The sequence below is a fragment of the Myotis daubentonii genome, chromosome 8 (genome assembly GCF_963259705.1).
Source record: "Myotis daubentonii chromosome 8, mMyoDau2.1, whole genome shotgun sequence".
Classification (NCBI taxonomy): Eukaryota; Metazoa; Chordata; class Mammalia; order Chiroptera; family Vespertilionidae; genus Myotis; species Myotis daubentonii.
The window spans coordinates 32182843-32202798 of record NC_081847.1 but is presented as its reverse complement, the minus strand read 5'-3'; the positions used below and the strand labels follow the sequence as shown (position 1 = coordinate 32202798).

The window sequence follows — 19956 nt, the reverse complement described above, 5'->3', positions numbered from 1 at the left end:
CCCATCCAAATCCATGTCAGATCATATCCCTCCTATCCTACTACCCCCCAGTGCTCCCTTCCCACCCAGAACAAAAGTCAGGGTCCTTTCCACGGCCCATACGTTAGGCAACAATATGGCATAGAGTCCAAACCAGGGCACTTTGAGAATGAAGGGGGCCCTACTCGCCCCACGGGTAACAGCGGAAACCAGGACAGTGCTGAGTCCCTGGAGGGCCTGTGCCATCGGGTCCCCGGCTGCTTCTGTGACCTGTTCCCTACCCTCTGTCCCCGCTCATCCCCTCAGCATACTTACTCTTCCTTATACAACCTGAGCCCTCCTCTGGGCCCTTGCACTCGCTGTTCCCCGGCCTGGAATGCTGCCACCTCCACGTAGACACCCACAGTGCCCTCACCTCCTGCACATCTCTGCTCATGCCCCCCTTCGGAGAGGTTTTCGTGACCTCTGTGACGGGCACCTCCCACCTGCCATCACTCATGCCCGCCCCCTTTTATGTTCCTTCACAGCACTGGGCCACCTGAAACACGGACCCATGTGTTCATTTATAAACTGTGAGTCTCTCCCCCCCGCCCCAAAGGGTGAAGTAGGGGCTCTACTTAACCACCCACTGCTGAAGCCCCTGCCCCCGCCCCCAATGCAGGGTACACAACAGGGGGAGGGGGCGCCCAGCTGAACCTGAACCCCATTCAACAACCAGCCCTTCTGCTCTGAGAACTTCCTCTCACTGCCATGGAGGCCCGGGGCTTCCAGGACCCCAGTGCCCACTGACAGGCCTATGCCCAGGAGCCCGAGGCTTCTGCTGGGCCTCGCTTTGCACTCACGCCTGCAGAGGCCTCCCTGGTGGGGCCCTCTCACCCCGAACCAGCCAGCCCCACTCCCAGGGGCCTGCGAAGAAGCCTGGACCCATGGAGCCTTCTCCGGCCCTTCTCCTCGCCAGCCAGGCCGTCTAGCTCCCCTGCAGTCTCTCCGGCGGCCCCATTCCTCCTCCCTGTCACTGCGGTGACCTGCCTCCCAGGTCCCCATCCAGACTCCTCAGTGTGTCACACTTGTCTCATCCAGTGCTTCCCACCTCCACTTCGTTGGGCCCACGAGTCCATGTGCCAGGCCTGCACCCTCCCAGCTCCCTGCCCACACGGCACCTTCCCCGCGAGCCCCTCTGCATGGCACGTGTCCTCCCCTGCCTCCCGGTCACAGCCCTGTGGTCGGTGACACAGCGTGACCTTCCTGTGCTGCCCCCTCTCCCTGTCCGCCCTGCCTGCCTGCCTCCGCCCCGGACTCGTGCATGGCAGGCGCCAAGCGAAGACTGGCCAGGGAGCACTGCAGGGGGCAGCCCTCCTGCCCGTGACCTCTGCAGCTGGTGCTGAGGGCCTGGGCACCCGGGAGGGAAGAGGGGAGAAGCAGACACTTAAGTGGTTGTGCTGCAGCAGCCCGGGCTGCGGGTGTCAAGGTGACTGCCCTCCAGCCAAGCCCCTGAGTGTCCCTGCAAACCACCCCTGCCCATCTGCACACTGTGCCTGCTCTTCCTGGGGGTGTTCATCCTCCCTCCCTCCACCTACTCAGCTCTCCTCTGAGCCGGGCCACAGTGGGGCTGGAGAAAGGACCAGGGACGCTGTGCGGCTTTGGTCAAACAGTGAACCTGTTCAGAACTCAGTTTCCCCGGGTGTAGAATGGGGCCAGCCACCGGCTCACTGCCCCCCTGCCTTGCTGTCCCCCCAGGACTGTTGAAAGGCTGTGAGGGGAAAGGTGCTGGGAGGTGGTGTCACCGCTTACCCACCACCCACATCACCACGGCCCTTCTGCTGAGCCCCTACTGCCCTCGCCTGCATTTTGGAGTTCATTAAACACAGCCTCGTTGCATAAAAAATGAAATAAGTTCTTTTAAAAAGCGCTTGGATGAATGTGGGTGGAGGGCATGAGCACTGATTATGCAACAGCTTTGGGTTCTGTGTCATCTCACGTGACCCCCACTACCCGCCAGGGTGGAATTCATCAGCCCACTTCCAGACGAGGAAACTGAGGGTCTCCTGCTTCTTCATGTATTGACTCAGCACCTGATGCTGAGCAGGCACCATACACCAGCTCAGAAAGGATATTATCTGCACCATTTTACAGAAAACCGTGTCCTGAAGGACTCAACGCCCACCTCCCACAGCAGAGACAGGACCACACTCAGGTCCCCAGGTCCCTGGACTCTCTGTCTAGTGCTCCTTCTCCAAGTCTGAACGTCATAGGGATCGGCCCTGTGATGGGAAAGCACTGCCAGCACCAGGGCAGGTCCCTTAGGAGCCAAGCTGGTGTGATGGGTGGGGGGCGGGTGGTGGTGGTGGTGGTGGTTTATGAGTGAGCCAGGTGGGCATTTTCAGATGGCAAGCTTCACGTCAAAGGAGATTAAGGATGAGGGGAGCCCTGGGGACAAGAGTAATGGGGCTTGGACTGAGTTAGACAGAGACAAGCCAAACAGGGTGGGAGTACAACTCATGGGCACATTTGCATATTAGAAGAGTAATTACAAACCTTTGTGATAAATCTCCACAGCTACAATGAGAGGAGACATGAATCAAGAATGCTGAAATGACATCTATTAGGGCCCCATTGTTCCTGATACTGTTGTGGGGATTTTCGCGGTCTTCGCTGTGGGGCCTTTAATTAACAGACAAGCCCCATCGCTGGGCTGGTTTGTGTGAAGGGCTCGGAGTTGGGGGTGGGAGAGGGGTGATGCGAATCTGAGGGAATCATTATGAGTGTCATGATCATTATGACAAGACTTTCCTCCCTGGCAGTGGCGTACGGCGTTGTCGTGGAAACGGAGTGCTTAGAAGGAACACGCTTTTTTAAGGTTGCCGGGACGTTGGCATCCCTTAACCAATGCCTGCTGCATGATCGCTGCACCGTGGCCTTGGAGACACGGACAAAGAGCCGGTATCCCGCAAGGTCACTGATGTTTTTATTCCAATTTTTCCTCGGGCTTGCTCTCCATCTCCACAAACAGCTCATAAAAAAAAATAATCTCCCCTCTGGGGTGCTGCAAATGTTCTATATTGTGACTGGGTAGTGGTCACAGGGGCGTAAACATATATAAGAATCCATTGAGCCATGCACTTACGATTAAGTGTACTTGATAGCGCGTAAGTTATAGTCAATAAAAAACATTTAATTTCATCCTTTTCTTATCACCTGGAGAATTTTGTCCGTTCAACCTCACTCAGGTGACATCTGGACGGGGCAGCAACTTGTGTCATACACCCCTTGAATGTCAGTGGGTCATAGACCTGGTATTACGGAGTCCTCACCGCTGTCCTGAGAACTCAGTGTTTCTCTCCCCATTGGACAGGTTAGAAACAGGCTCAGTGAGTGCAGTGGCTTGCCCAGTCCCCATGGAAGGGGGACCTGAGCCCAGGTCTCTGTGACCCCGAGCCATGCTCTGTCCACCTTGTATGGGCATGCCTCCTTGACCAAGAGAAATGCATCCAGAAAAGGAATTCTAGAAGAGTGGCATTCTGGAATCCATCCCATATGGGGAAATTAAAAATAAAAAACAAAAGGAGTGTTTCTCCTTTAAAAAAGAGGTCACAAAAGGGTAGTGAGAGAGTGATGTGTCTCATCCCAAACATGTTGTTTGTCCAGCTCAATAGTTAAAAACAAAACAAAAAAAATTTACTTGCCTACATTGGGGAAAAAAAAGCAAAGCCAGATTTCTGCAATCTCTTAGCAATCAGAGCTGGCTACTCTGGGCCCATATTCCCATGTATACACTCTCCAGCTTGCCCTGCCCTCCACCAGCCACCTTCACTCACTAGGCAGGTGACCAGCTACTGTTGGATGGTCTGGCATTCACTCGTTCTCCTATGGGAACCATGCTCCCGTCCTCTTGAGAACCACCCCCTTTCCTACTCCTAGTCCAGCTACTTTGAGTTGGATTGAATCCATCCCTGGTTCTAATTATCCAGGTAGTTCAATACTGACAGATCCTAGCATCGCGTTAAATCTAGCCACAATGATTGGCATTCGCGCAGAATTAGAAATATGACCCCATCAGAGCCAATGAAGGTGCAGAGGGGCCAACTGACTTACCCAAGGCCACACAGATCTCAAACTTAGGGCTACGGCACTCTAACATTTGTGCTCTTTCTATTCCCTTACATTTAGTTTTCTAACATAAAAATGTGTGTGTGTGTGTGTGTGTGTTTGTATTTTTCATTTCCCAGCTCTCTTTTCTGCAAATGGTATTTTCACTCTCTAGGGACTTGAGGCATACATACACACAGCCCCCAAGTCATCAGCAATTTTATTTATTTATTGTACTTAGGGAGTGGGAAATAACACAGGCCCACTAAGGATTAAGCAAATTCCAAGTAAATTGCATAAATGGGATTTTTAAAAAGCACACAAAATAACCCTAAAACAATCAGTACATGTCAGAACATCATGAGAGAGCTGGGAGTTGCGCATGAAGAGGTGTGCTCAGTAGGGTCTCATAGAAATTAACCGAACTCAAGTCCATTCCCTCTCCTATCCAGTCCAGCCCCCTGAACCCACAAACCAAACCACAGTGCCTGGGGACAAGTGAGCAGGAGAGACAGACAGAGAGAGAAAACTCTGGTTGAAATCGAGGCATCGGGAGATCTCTGCCACCGGTTCTGGGATGTGTGAATCAAGGGAACTCATTCGGCATTAAGCACTTAATCATCTCCTTCCTCTTTCTGGTTTCCTTTGACACGAAGAGGAAAGCGTCATCCTGGGGGTGGAGGGGGGCCTTTCTCTTTCTCACTGTTGCTCCTGGATCCCCGCTCCGTGCCCACTGCATATGTCTGGCCAGATGGCCTGGACGCTTGGCGGCAGATTCAGCTGCTCAAGAACATGGTTGTGCTTAACCTCATCAACTCGACGCAGCTTCAGTTCGTCCTGGGGTGGGAGTCTGATACCCATCAGTTTAATTAGTTTAATGAGGGCTGAGGGAGCTGGTCCACATTTTGAGTTGGTTGCACAGAACAAATTGGTTTGCCTCGCTCCCTCCTGGATCATCTCAGCATTCAGAGGGAGAGCTGCTCTCCGCAACCATTTCCGGAAGGGGCTGTCCCTCCCTTCTCCTGGGAGAAGTTGGGCGCTGTCCAGGGTACCAACGTGGACTGAAGTCCGGGAACTCAGCTCTTCCAGCTGTGTGTTTCTAAACAATGAGAACTCAGAGTGCCACCACACCGGCTAAACATTCAACCCGCTAGAAACGGAACCCTCTGGTGTAGAAACTCCTGCTCCAATAAAAGGCAGTGCCTGAGCATTTTGCCTAAAGCATAGTCTTCAAAGTGGGATGCACAGGAGGTCCTTTGAGGTTTGGGAATAAAACATGAGGATAGCTATTTGTTTATTTCCCTTGCTTTACATTTCTATCTTTGCTGTGCTTTATGATAAATGAGAATATCTGCATGGAGGTGTGCTCATGTTTCTTCTGAGAGGGGCATGTGACCAGCAAAGCTTGGGAACAACAGATCTAGAGGCATGAAGCCGTCAGCCTGGGTTTCTGGACCTGGGGCGTCCCATGAGTGGGGTGGAGGGACTGACATGAACAGTGGTGGTTTTAGAAGTCTAGGGTTGAGCCAAGAACAAGCCTCCTGAAGAGGGGAGCCGCCCTCCTTCCCCCTCGCTGACCCAGACAAACGCTGCGCTCGAGGCAGAAGAGAGGCAGGCTGGGTGGGGTGCTTTGTGGACGATGCTGAACGGAGCGTGGGGATGGGGACGGAGGGAGGAAGAATGAGTGCACTCCTCTGGGGGAAGCTCCTGACTCACCTGCACGATGGGCGGTGTTTAAGCGTCAAAGAGCTCTCTGGAGTAGGCATCGGGGGCCTCCTCGGACCGAGTTACCACCTTGAACTGGCGCCGGAGAAACCCACCGTAGCGCTTCTGGTTGTCCCACTTGAGCTTGGGACGGATGCGCCGCAAGAAGCCCCCGTAGCGTTTGTACAGGTCCTCGTGGCCCACACTCTCCCCCTCCCCAGCCACCTCGGAGCTCCTCTTGGGGTATTTGCGCAAGAAGCCCCCATAGCGTTTGACCTGCTCCTTGGGGTCCTCCTCGTCGGAATCCAGGGCTCCAGCTTCCACGGCGCCATCATTCAGCTGAGCGTCCCCCATCAGCTCCGGCTCTGACCCCTCCTCCCACCTGCCGGGGAGACCCCCGAGCCTGGCGGCCAGGCCCCTGCTCAGAGCAGCCTCCTCTGCCGGAGTGCTGGCCGCGAACCTGCTTTTCTCCAGCTCCTTCGGGAAGGGTGCCCCGCGCTTGGCCAGCTCACCATACGCCTCCTCCAAAGCTGCCTTGCTCTCCGAGTCTTCCTTACTGTTGAGCCCCAGGGGGAAGGCGGTGAAAAAGGACAGGAGGCCCTGGCACCTCTCCCACTCCTCAGCGGGCAGCAGGACAGCCTGGCATTCCAGGGAGCAAGTCTGCAAAAGACCCCAAAAGACCACAGTGGCAATGTCACCCCCCCGAACTGTCCTTGGCCCCATGTCTGAGAAAATCAACATGAGCTGTGATCGCTAAGCCCAGGCTGCCCACGCAAATGCGCCCAGCGGGGCATGAAGGCAGGCGACGCTGTGCCTACGTAGAAGATGAGGAGACAGATGTGGACAAATGAAGCAGCCTTCCCCAGGGCACCTGGCTACAGGTGGCGGGGACAACACTAGAAGCAAGATCTTCCCACAGTGCTCTGCTGAGCTCACCTGTCTCTTCCACGTCTGACTCCAGGGAGAGTGGTGGGCTCTCCCAGCCTCTCCTAGGTGTGGAGGAGCTGCAGACACTTTATAGAGCGGGACAAAAGCCACGCAGAACGGTGGAAAGAACACACGAGGGGACCCCTGAGGGTTCATCAAATCTGGGGGACAACAGTATCTACTTCATAGGAGTGCTGGGAGAATTCAAACATGATGATGACAGTACTGGACAACTCTGGAACTGGGACCCCAGTCAGTCTAATGTCACAAGTCCTCATGCTTAACCGCTGCTCCCTGCTGGGATCTGTGCTCATTTCAATAAAGAGTGGCTAGAATTGTAGATTTAAAACTTTGCATCATCATCATTTAATGGAATCACTCCCATTTTGCAGATGAGGAAACTAAGGTTCAGAGAGAAGGTTCCAAGGTCATGGAACTAGAAAGTAGCAGAACCAAGCCTGCATTTTGTCCACCACACCCTTGGTACCTCTACTCCAGACTTCTGTCACAGGAGAGGAACCTGCAGAAGCTTGACTCAAAGCAAAGCCAGTAAGGTTGGGTCAAGGGATGCTAAGACCCAAGAGAGGGGTCAAGACTTGGATCCCATTAACCAGATCCTGGTATTTAGGGGCGGTGGAAAGAGCTCCCTCCACGGGAGCGACTAGCATTGGAGGCGCCCATCAGCCTGGCGGTAAGAAGCCCTGAAAAGTTACTCTAAGGATGCGGACTCCCTAAGTCAGCACACCTCATGAACGACACTCCTTGCCAAGCATCAGGCTCCCTGGAAACCTGAGTCAGCCTCAGCCCTGAGTCAGCCATACTGATGAGGTCTGGAAGGAGAATGGGAGCTAGAAAGCAGCAGTCCCAGGCTCCCAGGCTGCCCACAGAGCAGGGCATGCCCTGCACCGATGGGACGAGTCTACAGGACTGGCACACCGCCACCCAGGCCTGCCTTCTTCCCTCTCTGGGCTCAATCCACAGATGGGCCCTTCCACTGCCTGGCAGCCAGGAGGCTTGCCTGAAACCTACCAGGGGGTGGATGGGTTTGGGCCCATTCTGGGTCTTCACGGCACACAAGGAGCAGTGGGACAGGCAGTCCGCAGAGGCGGAGGGGAGCGCGAGGAGGCAAGCCGCCAGCACCAGCCCCTGCCACTCCATTCTGTCTTGGTTCTTCCTGCTGGGAGGGGAGAAAGAGGAGACAATGAGATCTGTGGTCGCCTGTCCTGTGGGCTGTATCCTGAGCCTGCAGTGAACTCACCAGTTCCTGCTGGCAGGCTACAAGGCAAGCATTCTCGTTCCCTCTCTACAGATGACAACACAGAGGCCCAGAGAGGCACAGTGGGGGCCCCAGGCCAAAGGTCAAGGGCCCAGGAAGGTGATAAACATGCAGTGAGTGCCTTTGCTATGTGCTAGGAGCTTTCCTACACAGCTCACACTTAATCGGCACAACTGCTCTGAAGGTAGTCGGGCTGTGCCATTGGACAGATGGGGACGTTGAGGCTCAGACAGGGGGAGTGATTGCCCACACAGCTGGGCAGTGCATAAGCCAGGACTTGACCCGAGTTAGTCATCCTTCAAACCCTGCTTTGATTACGTACCAAGACAGAAGACACTGGGCCATCTGCTTCTCTGAGTTCTCTGAGGCTTCCCTCACCTGTCTGTCCCTGCTGCTCAGGCTGTCCCCAGGCCAGGCCTCTGCTGGGTAAGGGCTCTGGAATTTGCCTTCTCCACCCCAGCACTCTACTCACCCTGGTCACCTTCACCTTCACCTCCACGCTGGCCTCCCTGCCTCCGGTTCCTTCTCTGATCCCTCCTGCTCACCCTGCTCAGCTATATCCATTCTGTGATCAGACCCGCTGGGGTGGGCCACGTGTGGCCTTCTCCTAATGTCAGGGACAGCCTCAATCCCACTCCTACACCCCAACGCTTCTGCTCTGGGTTCCAACCACATCCAGCTACTTAATTACCATATGGCTCCATCAGGCCCTGCCCCACCTCTGGGCCTTTGCATATCCTGTTCCTTCTGCCTGGAAATCCTTGCTCTCTTCTTCTGGTACCTGTCCTGTGGGTCCTCGAATAGATATCACCTCATCCAGGCAGCCCTCCCTGATTCCCTAGGCTCTGTGGGAAGCTCCTCCTTCGCATTATCCCAGTAACTTGTACCTCCTCCATGAAAACATTCCACTATCTGGTAATTAGCTGTGTGAGGCTTCAGACTTTGGCTCCATGAAGGCAGGAGCGTGTCTTGTCTGTGTCTCTGTAATACTCTCTCTGTGCTCCTCGAACATGCCATGCTGGCGCCTATCTCAGGGCCTTGGCACTTCCTGTTCCCCTGGCTGCAGTGCTCTGACCTGATTTTCCCATGGGTCGCTCCTTCTTGTAACCAAGTGAATTAAATATCCCATCGCCAGGGAGGCGTTTGTTGAACCGTGTATTTAACATTTCCCATTTCCTGGGCCTCTCTCACATCACCTGCTGTGTTGACATCACCACCTCATGCTGTCCTATTATTATTCCCCCACTGAAACATTAGCTCCTTTAGAGCATAGATGTTATTGGTCATAGTTCCTGCGGTATCAGTTCTGACAAGTCTGACTAACACACAGTAGGCCCTCAATAAACACTAAGCAGATGAATGAATGCCTCACAATAGTCTGTTAAATGTTGTTTCTTTCATAAACCAAATATCATGACCCAAAGCTATTCAAATGGGGACACAAGGCAATTCTCTCAACAGGCAATGGAGAGTTCCCTCAAGATACCCACCCGGGTGAGGCAGGGCTCCATGCCCCTCCCTGCCTGGTCCTTGTAGCCCGACTCTTCTAATGCCGCTGTCAGGGATGGCTGTCTTTCCCTCTTCCAAGGGCCCCAATCCTGCAAACTGCCCCCTTTGCTCATGTCTTTAGGGATTCGGAAGATTCCACCGCGGGCCTCAGAGCCCCACGCTGCAGCCCTGGGCAGCTCTCCCTCCTCAGAACCCACAGTCGGTTCCCCCATCAAAGCCAGCCTGAGAGTGGTCCCAGCCACCATTTATGAAGCCCTTACTGTGCTTCAGGCCTTGAGCTACACCCCTAAATGCATCGTCTCATTTATCCCTCCCAGTGAGGGGGCCCTTCCAGTGCGATGCATTGCCCATCCCCCCCGTGAGTGGAAGCTGGGATGCAAAGTCATCCTGTTTGACTCACCACACGTGTGCCCTTAATGACCACAGTTTCTAGAACAGCCGACTCATTAACAGCTGAACCCTCCATGAGGCCCAGAGGGCCCCATGCACAGGTCTTTGACTTGTATGTTGTTCTCAATCCACCCGCCAACTCTGAGAGGTGGGCATCACTATCCCCACTTTACAAATCAGGAAACTGGAGCTCAGAGAGGCGTGGGGAATCAATCCCCTGAGGTTGCAGAGCAACTAAAGGTGAGGACTCAGGTCCCTCTGCCTCTCTGGCTGGGTGAGAGGCTCCCCTGAGCGGGGAGGCTCAGAGAAGAGAACTGAGGGAGGTGGCCTGTGCCCCTCCCATGTCCTCGCCTGCCCTCGAGTTTCTCTCACACTCTACCAGCTGCTGAGAGGATTGGGTTCCAGGTGGGCGAGTGGTGCCTCTTATATGCAGACACAGAGCAGCCAGCTCATGTTTTCTTTGATACCAGCGAGGGCTGGGCTGGGCTGGGCTGTTACAAGCTGAGCAGTGAATTAACCGGCTGGGGAAGGAAGCCGACACTGCCCTCTCCCTCCTGGCCGGAGGCTCCCCACACAGCGAGGCTGCTGCAGTAGGAGCCTGATTTGAGATCTCCTTGTCCCCGGCAAAAACAGTGTCAGCATCCTTTCCTTTCATCCGTTAACTTTATATTTAACAGCAATCATTCTAGCTGGTCTAATGGTTGTTGAGCACTTCCGAAGCTCTGAGCAATTCTGAGGATGAACTCGTTTATACTCACAGCAACCGCATGCTGTGAGCACCGGTGTCATGCTGCTCTACAGAGGAGGAAACTGAGTTAAGACGCCTGCAGAGTCAAAAGCTAGGAGGTGGCCAAGCTGGGATGTGCACCCAGGTGGTCTGGCTCCCGGAGCTCACCTTGCTAACCACGGTTACTGACCCAGCCCCTTAATTCCACCCCTCCCAGCCTCCTGCTTCTCCCTCCAGGGGTCCATAGCAGCCTCCTCCTGGCCCCAGAGCAGCCTCATGTTGCCTCTAAGGCAGTGGTTCTCAACCTTCTGGCCCTTTAAATACAGTTCCTCATGTTGTGACCCAACCATAAAATTATTTTCGTTGCTACTTCATAACTGTAATGTTGCTACCGTTAGGAATCGTCATGTAAATATCTGATATGCAGGATGGTCTTAGGCGACCCCTGTGAAAGGGTCGTTCTACCGACAAAGGGGTCGCGACCCACAGGTTGAGAACCACTGCTCTAAGGACTTTCCTGCTGAGAAGGGCTGACATTGATCCAGGAGCACTGAGTCCCATACGCATCTTAACGTAAGGGGTCTTTATAACAACCCATAAGGCTGGGACAGATATTCTCCCCATTCTACAGGTGAGGAAATGGATGCACAGAGAGATTATGCCATCTGTCCAAGGTACCCCAGCAAATGCACAGCACCCACACTGGGTGCAGGTTCTGTTGGACCTGGGCCTGGCCACACCACCTGCAGTTCTAAAGCAAGCACCCCCTTCTTCCAAGCCTTTCACACATAGTTCCCTCTGCCTGGAAGCCCTTTCCTACCCACTCCCATCGCCCTCTGACCCGACTCTTACTTGTTCATCAAACCTTAGCCTCAGTTGCCTCCGCCCGAAGTCTGTCTGGATTAGACCCCTCCTCTGGGCCCGCACAGTCACCTGTGCTGGCTCTATCACCTAAGTACCCTTTTCTCAAGGACAAGGATGCAGAAATTAGGGGTCCAGAAGGGTCAGGCGGGGCGGAGGCCTCTGGTTTCCTCAAACCAGCCTAACACAGTGTCCACAGGTGCACACTGGCCACCTGCAGGACAAACTCAGCAAATGGGCATAGGGTGTGCTGATGTGCACAGGGATTTTAAAAACATTTATACCATTATTTTAAAATTGGGAGATTTTTACATTTTAAAAGTCTCCATTTCCAACTTGTCTTAAAAAATCAAAAGCCTTAGCCCAGCCGGCATGGCTCAGTGGTTGAGCACCGATCTATGAATCAGGAGGTCACGGTTCGATTCTTGGTCAGGGCACATGTTCAGATTGCAGGCTCGATCACCAGTGTGGGGCGTGCAGGAGGCAGCTAATCAGGGATTCTCTCTCATCATTGATGTTTCTATCTATCTCTCCCTCCCCCTTGCTCTCTGCACCCAGAAACATGGAGACATCAGGTCTGCATTCTAATCTGGCAACAGTCACAGAGAGGCCCCATTCAGCATGGTCCCACTGTCCTTACCCTGTGGCTCCCCTCATGTCTGTCCCTGTTGAGCACCTGGTAGACGATTGAGCTTGCAGCCCCTGGATTGCCTCACAGCTCTGACAACTTGGAGGAGCACACAGGGTAGTAGGAGCACAGCTGATGAGAAAGGAGAGGTGAGACCTCTGGTTCCTTCCTGACCCAGAAGCAAGGTCACCAAGTGGCCAGTAATGTGGACCCACCACTCATTGCCCGCTTGGGGAAATTACCCCACTCTGCTGTGCCTCGATTTGCTCTACTATAAAAGGCAGCTAATAATAACACTTCAGAGGATTGGTGTAGGAATTTAAAAAAAAGATCATGTATGGAGTGTTTAGCACATAGTAGGTGATTTAAAGAGTAAAGTAGGAAGGCTCCATTCCAATATTACTTGGGCTACAGGAGGGGGGAAAAGAAGAAGGCGAAAAGGGGTGCTAATTTAGAGTCTGGGACACTAGATACAAACAAACAAACAAAAGTTGTTGAGTGAACTGACTGTCAGATATGGAAGACCTACTGGGTGCCAGGCAGAGCTGAGTGCTCCTTATTCATAGTCACATCCATCCAAAACAGCCACCACTTCTCACCAGCCTACGAGATGCCAGGCTGCGTGTTACCACTTTACACACATTATTCTAATCCTCAGACAACCCAGAGGTAAGTGTCTTTATACCCAATATACAGGGGACAAGACTGAGGCTGAGAGAGAAGTTCACTCGGCTTGGAAACGGGAGTGCTGGGCTTTCGGACTGGATATCTCTGGGTTAAAAGGTGACTAATAAAGATGCATCAGCCCTGAGATTTTCCTAAGATATCCTGTTTCCTTCCTTTGGTGGAATAAACCAATTACTGAGCAACGTCAGATGGGTCCCGGGGGAGTATTCTCTCTTCTGCCAGCTATGGGGATTTGCTCGAAAGTCATACATCAGAGGTAGCCCTGCCTGCTTGTCGCCTCTGATTTGGCATGAGCTAAAGAGAAAAGGAACTTGGCCATTCACTGGTATGAGAGGTAGATAGCAAACGCCTTGGTGGCGGCAGGCACACAGACCCCGCTGGAGGGCTTGCGTGGCCCACCATGACCGAGGAGCCCCTTTCACGGGCTTGGCAGGCCAGAGGGCCTCCTAATAGCCTCCCAAGAAAAACCCTCCACACTTTCAGGTTTCTTCTGGAAGCATTTCCTTAGCCACTGCCTCACGGTGCTTTGTGACAGCCCAGCAAGGGAAGCAGGGGCCGGGGGGGGGGGGGGGGGGGGGGGAGGACATTTTGGACCCACCAGCCTCCTTACCACATGATTCAATTCCTGACAATAAATCTCTTTCACATTCTCTCGTTTCTATATCTCATTCCGTTTGTTGCCGTAGTGTCCATGGCTGCCCCCATGCTCAAAAGCACGGTTGCATATTGAAACAGGGACCGAAAGACCCAGAATGCCAAAAATACTGAACTGCCTGGCCCTTTGCTGATCCCTGCCTTCATTAATTTTATAACCATTTTATAATTTTAATTGTTCTAATAGTTTTAAAGCTGATTTTCTTGGGAAGATCAGAAGGGAATCAAGTCTCTCTCCAAACCTCAGTATTCTCATCTGTAAATGGGGTACCACCCTCCTGCCATGTCTCCATAAGGACTGACTAAGACACCATCATTTATAAGGCCAGCACATAGTAGGCTCTTTTTATGTTTTGGTTTTTTTTTGTTTGTTTGTTTTGTTTTTAGAAAAAGTGAGTTTTTAAATTCATTTTTGTTGTGGTTGTTGTTAATCCTCACCCGAGGATATCCACCCCCCCCCCCTTTTTAGAGAGAGTGGAAGGGAGGTTTGGGAAAGAGAGAAACATTGATATGAGAGAGACACATCGATTGGTTGCCTCCTCCACGTGCCCAATTGGGAATCAAGCCCTCAACCCAGGCATCTACCCTTGACCAGGAATCGAACCCAAGACCCTTCAGTATGTGGGACAGTGCTCTAACAACTGAGCAACACCAGCCAGGGCTGAATGATTTTTTAGAGAGAAACATCAATGTGAGAGAAACATCGATCGGTTGCCATGCGCCCGACCGGGAATGGAACCCGCAATCTGGGCCTGTGCTCTGAAGGGAAATAAACACCAGATCCTTCAGGACACAGGTCGACCCTCCAACCAACTGAGCCACTCCGACCAGGGCAGCCCCTCTACACCGAGGGCCCAGAGTTCCTTGAAAAGGAACAAACTGCGTGCCCTGTTACCTCCTCTTGCTGGTATTTCTATATTGTATTCAGAGGCTTGGAGGAACAGCGAGCGTTTTTGTTTAAAAAGCCAGCGTGGAATAATAATGGCTTGATTTAACATCGCAATTATCTCCCCAAGCACTTTATCGCATATGATTATCCCTATTTGATAGAAGAGGAAATGGGAAAAGGTAGAAATGAAATCACTTGTTTAAGGTCACATCACGAATCAGGAGGGAAATGGAGCCGGAGCTGGGGCCTCCCACACCGGGCGTGACTCGCAGGGAGGGGATGGCGTCCTCTCAGTGACCCTCAGCAGCACGCATCACCACAGCCCGAGAGCTCTGCGCCCTGCTCTGTGCCCCGCCCTGTGCCGCCGGCCGCCCATGGAGCCCACATGGCAGGGGCTATGATGAGTCTCAGGTTCCAGGGGAAGAGTGAGAGCCAAGTGACAAAGTGCCTCCAAGGTCCCAGGCACCACGGACAGGGCAGAGTTGACCTTCAGTGTTTAAGACACAGCTATGGGGCCAAGCTCATTGCTGTTTGTTTTATTTCAGTTATTGCATTTTAGCCCTCAGGAGAATCCAATAGTCTGGGCACTGTGAGTCCCATTTCCTAGATGGGGAAACAGAGGCTCCGAAAAGTGAAATGGCTGAGTCAAGGCCAACAGGCAAGGCAGAGCAGAAACTGGCTTACAGTCAGTCTGTGACTCCACTCCCCCCACCATCCCTGAGGTGCCGGTACGCATTGAGTGCCCATCAAATCCCCCCACCAAACTATCATATTCTTGAAGGTGAGGCTATTTCAGGAGTTTTATTTCACTCAGAAATATATAAAGTTCACCCTGGCCGGCATGCTCAGTGGTTAGAGCATTGTCCTGTGCTCTGAAGGGTCATGGGTTTGATTCCCAGTCAAGAGCATATACTTGGGTTACAGGTTCCATCCCAGGCACACACAGGAGACAACCAATTCTCTCTCTCTCTTCCCCCCACCCTCCTTTTCACTCTTTCTAAAAAATCAATCTTTTCTCTTAAAAAAGAAAGGAAAATACATAAAGTTCATCTCTGTGAGTCTCCAGTGGGCTGGCAAAGGGACACCCCAAAACTAGAGCACAGCGCTTTTGTTAGGCCTGCAGCGTCATTAACAAAGAACGGATGATCATTGTAGGTAGATGGGGAGCTCAGATCTGAATGGGAAGTGAGCCATTATTTAGTTCTGCAAGAATTAAAACACAGACATAGGATGAGGGCCCACGCCGAAGGCTGGCCAACCTCTCAGGCCACTCGTTGTCCAGAAACAAGAGTGAAAGAGGCTTGCCGATGATGGTCGCCACGGGATTGTTAACTGCACTTTTCAAAGAACGTATTCCGGAAGCAGGACCCCCATGGAACGCCCACCCTTTGTTACGTGATGCAATTAAGGGAATGGGGAGGAAGGAAGGAACAGGGGGGAGGGACCAGAGAGAGATGGCAGCGAAGAGACACGCACAGAGAGGGAGAGAGACAAAAAGAGCAGCAGAGACGCAGCCCACACACACAGAGAGAAATGACGCCTAGAAAATCAGAGTGAGATGGGACAGACTGACAGGCCTCAGAGGGGAGGGCGGGTGAGGAGCCGGGAGAGATTAACCACATAACTTATATGCATATATGCGTAGCCCATGGACACAGACAATAGTGTGGTGAGGGCCTGGGTGGAGCAGGGCCTGGGAGGGGAGGGGCAAAGGGGGGAAATGCGGGACATCTCAACAATAATAAAGAAAATCAAAATGTGAGGTGATAAACAACCTGGGAAAAGGAAGTAAAGATGAGAAACGGAGATGGAGAGTGAATGGGAATGAGATGCAGAAGGTGTAGGAAAAGGAAGGGGGGGAGGGGGGGCAAAAAGAGGAGGGAAGGAAACAAAATGAGAGAGAAAGGGAAGGAAAGAAAGGGGACTTTGACTCAGGAGGCTGACCTACTATGTGAATCACAAATCAATTTTCTCCTCCTGCCAGTGCACTGAAGACCCAACCGCATAATAACTATTCTATAAACCCTTGTCGGGTTCAACTGAACTGTCCAGGAAGGTCAAGGAGCCAAGTGATGGCGGACAAATTGCCCCCTGGCGAAGAAGCCTGCAGCCAACCGCTCTGGCCAGCAGGAGGGCTGGATGGGCTCAGAGAGAAGCCCCCAAGCCAAGAGATGTGTCTCGTGGACCTGGGCCATTTACCCTCCTTCTGCCAAGAGCATCATCTGGACCCAGAGTGGGAGGCGTTAATGAGGTCCACCTTAAAGGACTCAGGGACACCACCCCCGGGCTGATCCTGGCTAACCGGTGTCTCCCCTGAGGTTTACTGCCACCACGATGGCCAGCTCTGTCTTCGTGAAATCGTTTTGGACCTTTGTCAAACCCAGTGAGATTGCCCATCATTTATGGGCTGAGATGAGCGAAAATGATGAGAGAAATCAGCTAGCTGGACACACTTGCTCAGACACGCATTGAAATCAAACCACCAGCTATTGATCCCGCTCAGACTGATGGAAGGCATCTAATAAATACAACAATTGTGTGAGAATGGCCCGAGGAGGTTGGCAGTGGGCCGGGGAGTCAGGGAAGATCGATCCAATGAAGAAATAAAGTCTTCTGTTGTGTGGAGAGAAGGGGGTGGGGAGGGGAGATCAGTGCCCACCCGCCCCACAAACAGAAAAAATAGACTTTACATGCTACTTTGTGGCTATGACACACAACATAATGAGTGAGGTGATCAAAGATTAGAGCAGATTGGGGGGGGAGGAAGGGGGAGGGGTCCAACTCTGCCACTTGGAACAGGGAAAACCTGAGCAGTCCTACTAGCATTTATTGAGCACCTAGTACATGCCAGGCATAGCATTACAATATCCCATAGGGGCCTCACCACAGCCCCAGGAGGTGAGTCTATTCTTATCCTTACTGTGCCGGTGAAGAATTCATGCTCAGAAAGGGACGGCTACTATCCCCAAATCACACAGGAAACGAGTGGAGGGGTTTGGACCAGCACTGTCTCGGTGTTGTGAGACAGACATTTAGATGCTACATGGAGTTACCTCAAGACCCGAATCCCTTTCCCTGTGTTTTAAGGAGATTGCAAATTTCTCTAACAGCCCCAGGGCTGGTCTGTTTGCCTGCTCCTCTGAAATGTGCTGGGTTCCTCAGGAACCACTGGGACACCCGCTCCCAGCCGCCCGCTGGCAGATCACAGGACTTACCGGCCACCCCCCACACCTCTAGCTCACCTGGGGCAAAGCGGTGGGCTTGAGATCCCTTCAACGAATGCAACCCCCCCCCCCCCCCAGGCAGTGTAACTCACCTGCTTGGGCTGCTGCAACAGCTCCCCTGGCAGATCTCAAAGCCTGGAGGTAAATGACCTGCAAAAATAGAACAAAAGGCAAGAAGAGGTGGGGCTGGGGTGGCAGGTTCAATGGGGGGTGGGGGGTGGGGGCGGGAAGCAGGAGGGAGGAAATGAAGATCAAAGGATTCACATTTTGAAACTGCACTGGATCTTAGCTAGAATGCCTGTCAAATGAGAAAGACAAGCCCTGTCTGTTTCGCCAGCCCTCCTAAGAAAGGTGGTATGGGAGGCTTCGATCTGTGGGAGGGGAATTGAAATCAGATCCAGTAATGGGAAGAGCCTGTTCCCCCTCCAAGCTTAGAGGCATCATGAAGGGATGCTTGTAAAGATGCCACATAAAAGATGCCCCGAAAAAGTAGCAGGTCTCAGAATTCACTCCTCAGCCTCAGAGTCCTGGGCAGGCTCCTGCTGTCCCCCTCCCGCCCCCCCAAACTCAGTAGCTGTTTTGCTACAGTCAAACTTTGAGGCCCTGTAACACTTTCCTTGAGTGTGGCTATCTTTACCAGGGAGCAAAGGGCTTCTTTCCCGCCTGACTAGACTGCAATTTGCAGGAAAGCAACAAGTCCTTTCAAAGTAAAATGGACAAGCAAAGCCCTCCAGGCTGCTTCTGCTGGCCGGTGTCACGCTCTTGTCCACTCCCTCCCAACAAGGCAGCCCCACACTTCATTTCTGCGTGGAATTACGTCAAAGAGAGCCACTCAAGCCAGGACTCTGTCAGCAATTAAGCGCGATCCAAAAAGGATGAAGAGGCTGAACTCGGTTGTACGCTGATGTACACGATTCGCAGTAAATGCCAGAGCCCGGGACCTCATTAATGTCCCCAAACCCTTGTTCTCAAAGTCCAGTGAGAATCACTGACCTTTGAAACCACTCTGATGAGCTAGAACTCTCCCTTCCTTTGCCCAGGGGTCGGTCCCACCCTCCCATGGGAACTGCTGGGAGGTGGATTGTAGGACAAGAAGACCCTGGAGCTGAAACGGAGGGTGGTCCTCCCGGGAGGGAGAAACCCACCTGTTTCAGCCGGGGCTGTGGGGAGAAATTCCGAAGAGCAGTCCGCCTCCCCCTGGTCTGTCTTTTGTAAACTAGCCTCCTAACTAACTGTGTCTTCCAGGTCATTAGACCCAAACCCCAAACCCCCCAGCGGGAGCACCCCACCACCTCCAGGTTCAGAGGACCAGCAAAACCAAATCACACAAAATCCCAGCACCCCTCTGGCTCTTACCGGTGCTCTCCCTGCTTTGTCCTGGGCTGCTTCTGCCCGAGCAGGTCGGAGGGTGGTGGCAGGTGGCAGCAGGTGGTCGGTCCAAGACTCAAGGGCCACCCTGACTCCGGCTGGGAAGGAGGTGCCAAAGAGGCGGCTGTGAGCGCCACCAAAGCCCCTTCGAATGGCAGTTCTGGTGCCTCACCCCCTTTTATGGACGAGAGCCTCCCCCTGTGGCTCAGCCCTTGCTGAGCGCAAGCTGCTCGGAGCCAATGGCGAGGTAGCGCTGAGCAGTCAGAGGCGCAGAGCCCAGGGCCCTTCAACTTGAACTCCCTGGGCCCCACACAATAGGCTTCGTGACAGGGGATGCGGAGGAGGAACGGTGCGACGGGAGGGGGTGGATTCTGGGTGGAGTGCTGTTTGTCACTTGAAATCCGGCCACTTCAGTCTTTGATGCGTTTCCCAGAGAGTTTCACAGAGAGAGAGAGAGAAAAAAGAGAGAGGTAGGGGAGGACAGAGACAGAAAGAGTCAGAGAAAGACAGACACCGAAAGGGAGTCAGAGAGGGACAGACAGACAGACAGACGTAGTCAGATGGGTACAGGGTTTGGGTGCTGGGGGGAGAAGGGGAGTGAGAGAAAGAGAGAGACAGATGGAGAGAGAGTCAGTCAGATGGATATAGAGACAGATGGAGACAGACAGAGTCAGACAAACAGAGAGCAAAACAGAAAGCTTCAGAGAGAATCAGAAACAGAGAGACACGAGTGTCCAGAGGGTCAGAGATGAGGATTCCCAAAGAGACAGGGAGAAACAGAGAGTCCAAGGAAGAGAGGTAAGGAAACCAAGAAAGAAGAGGGGCTCAGAACCCTCAAAGACAGAGAGACAAACATGTTGGGACAGAGGCAGAGGGTCCGGAACACAGGCAGAGAAGGGGAAGTGGCCGCGGAAGCCGCAGGGCTTGCAGCACCTGGGCGATGTGCTGTGGCAACTCCGCGTGTGGCTGGTGCACGTGTGTGCTGGGTTGTGCGTGTGCACACATTTGTCTGCAAACGACAGTTGATGCTGAAACAAGCCTGCGCCG

General features: G+C 53.0%; 1 protein-coding gene across 2 annotated transcripts; it reads right to left on the bottom strand.

Annotated features, from left to right (window-relative positions):
- Positions 1-4274: 4274 nt before the first annotated feature.
- PDYN (prodynorphin) lies at positions 4275-19289 on the bottom strand. 2 transcript variants are annotated; one of them, XM_059705738.1, is made up of 4 exons: positions 18898-19289; positions 17634-17691; positions 7726-7870; positions 4275-6429 (listed from the first exon to the last, which is right to left on the bottom strand). In XM_059705738.1, the coding sequence occupies exons 3-4, from the start codon at positions 7852-7854 to the stop codon at positions 5800-5802; spliced, it is 759 nt and encodes a 252-aa protein (XP_059561721.1). In that variant the 5' UTR covers positions 7855-7870; positions 17634-17691; positions 18898-19289; the 3' UTR covers positions 4275-5799. The 2 variants fall into 2 exon arrangements, with proteins under 2 accessions (XP_059561721.1, XP_059561720.1); XM_059705737.1 differs by having other exon boundaries at positions 7726-7873; positions 18898-19288.
- Positions 19290-19956: the final 667 nt, after the last annotated feature.

Excerpts from the sequence above, each read along its gene's own strand:
- PDYN (XM_059705738.1), bottom strand. The coding sequence starts at position 7,854 with ATGGAGTGGCAGGGGCTGGTGCTGGCGGCTTGCCTCCTCGCGCTCCCC. Across the intron at positions 6,430-7,725 it reads CCAAACCCATCCACCCCCTG|ACTTGCTCCCTGGAATGCCA; the intron begins GTAGGTTTCAGG and ends GGTCTTTTGCAG.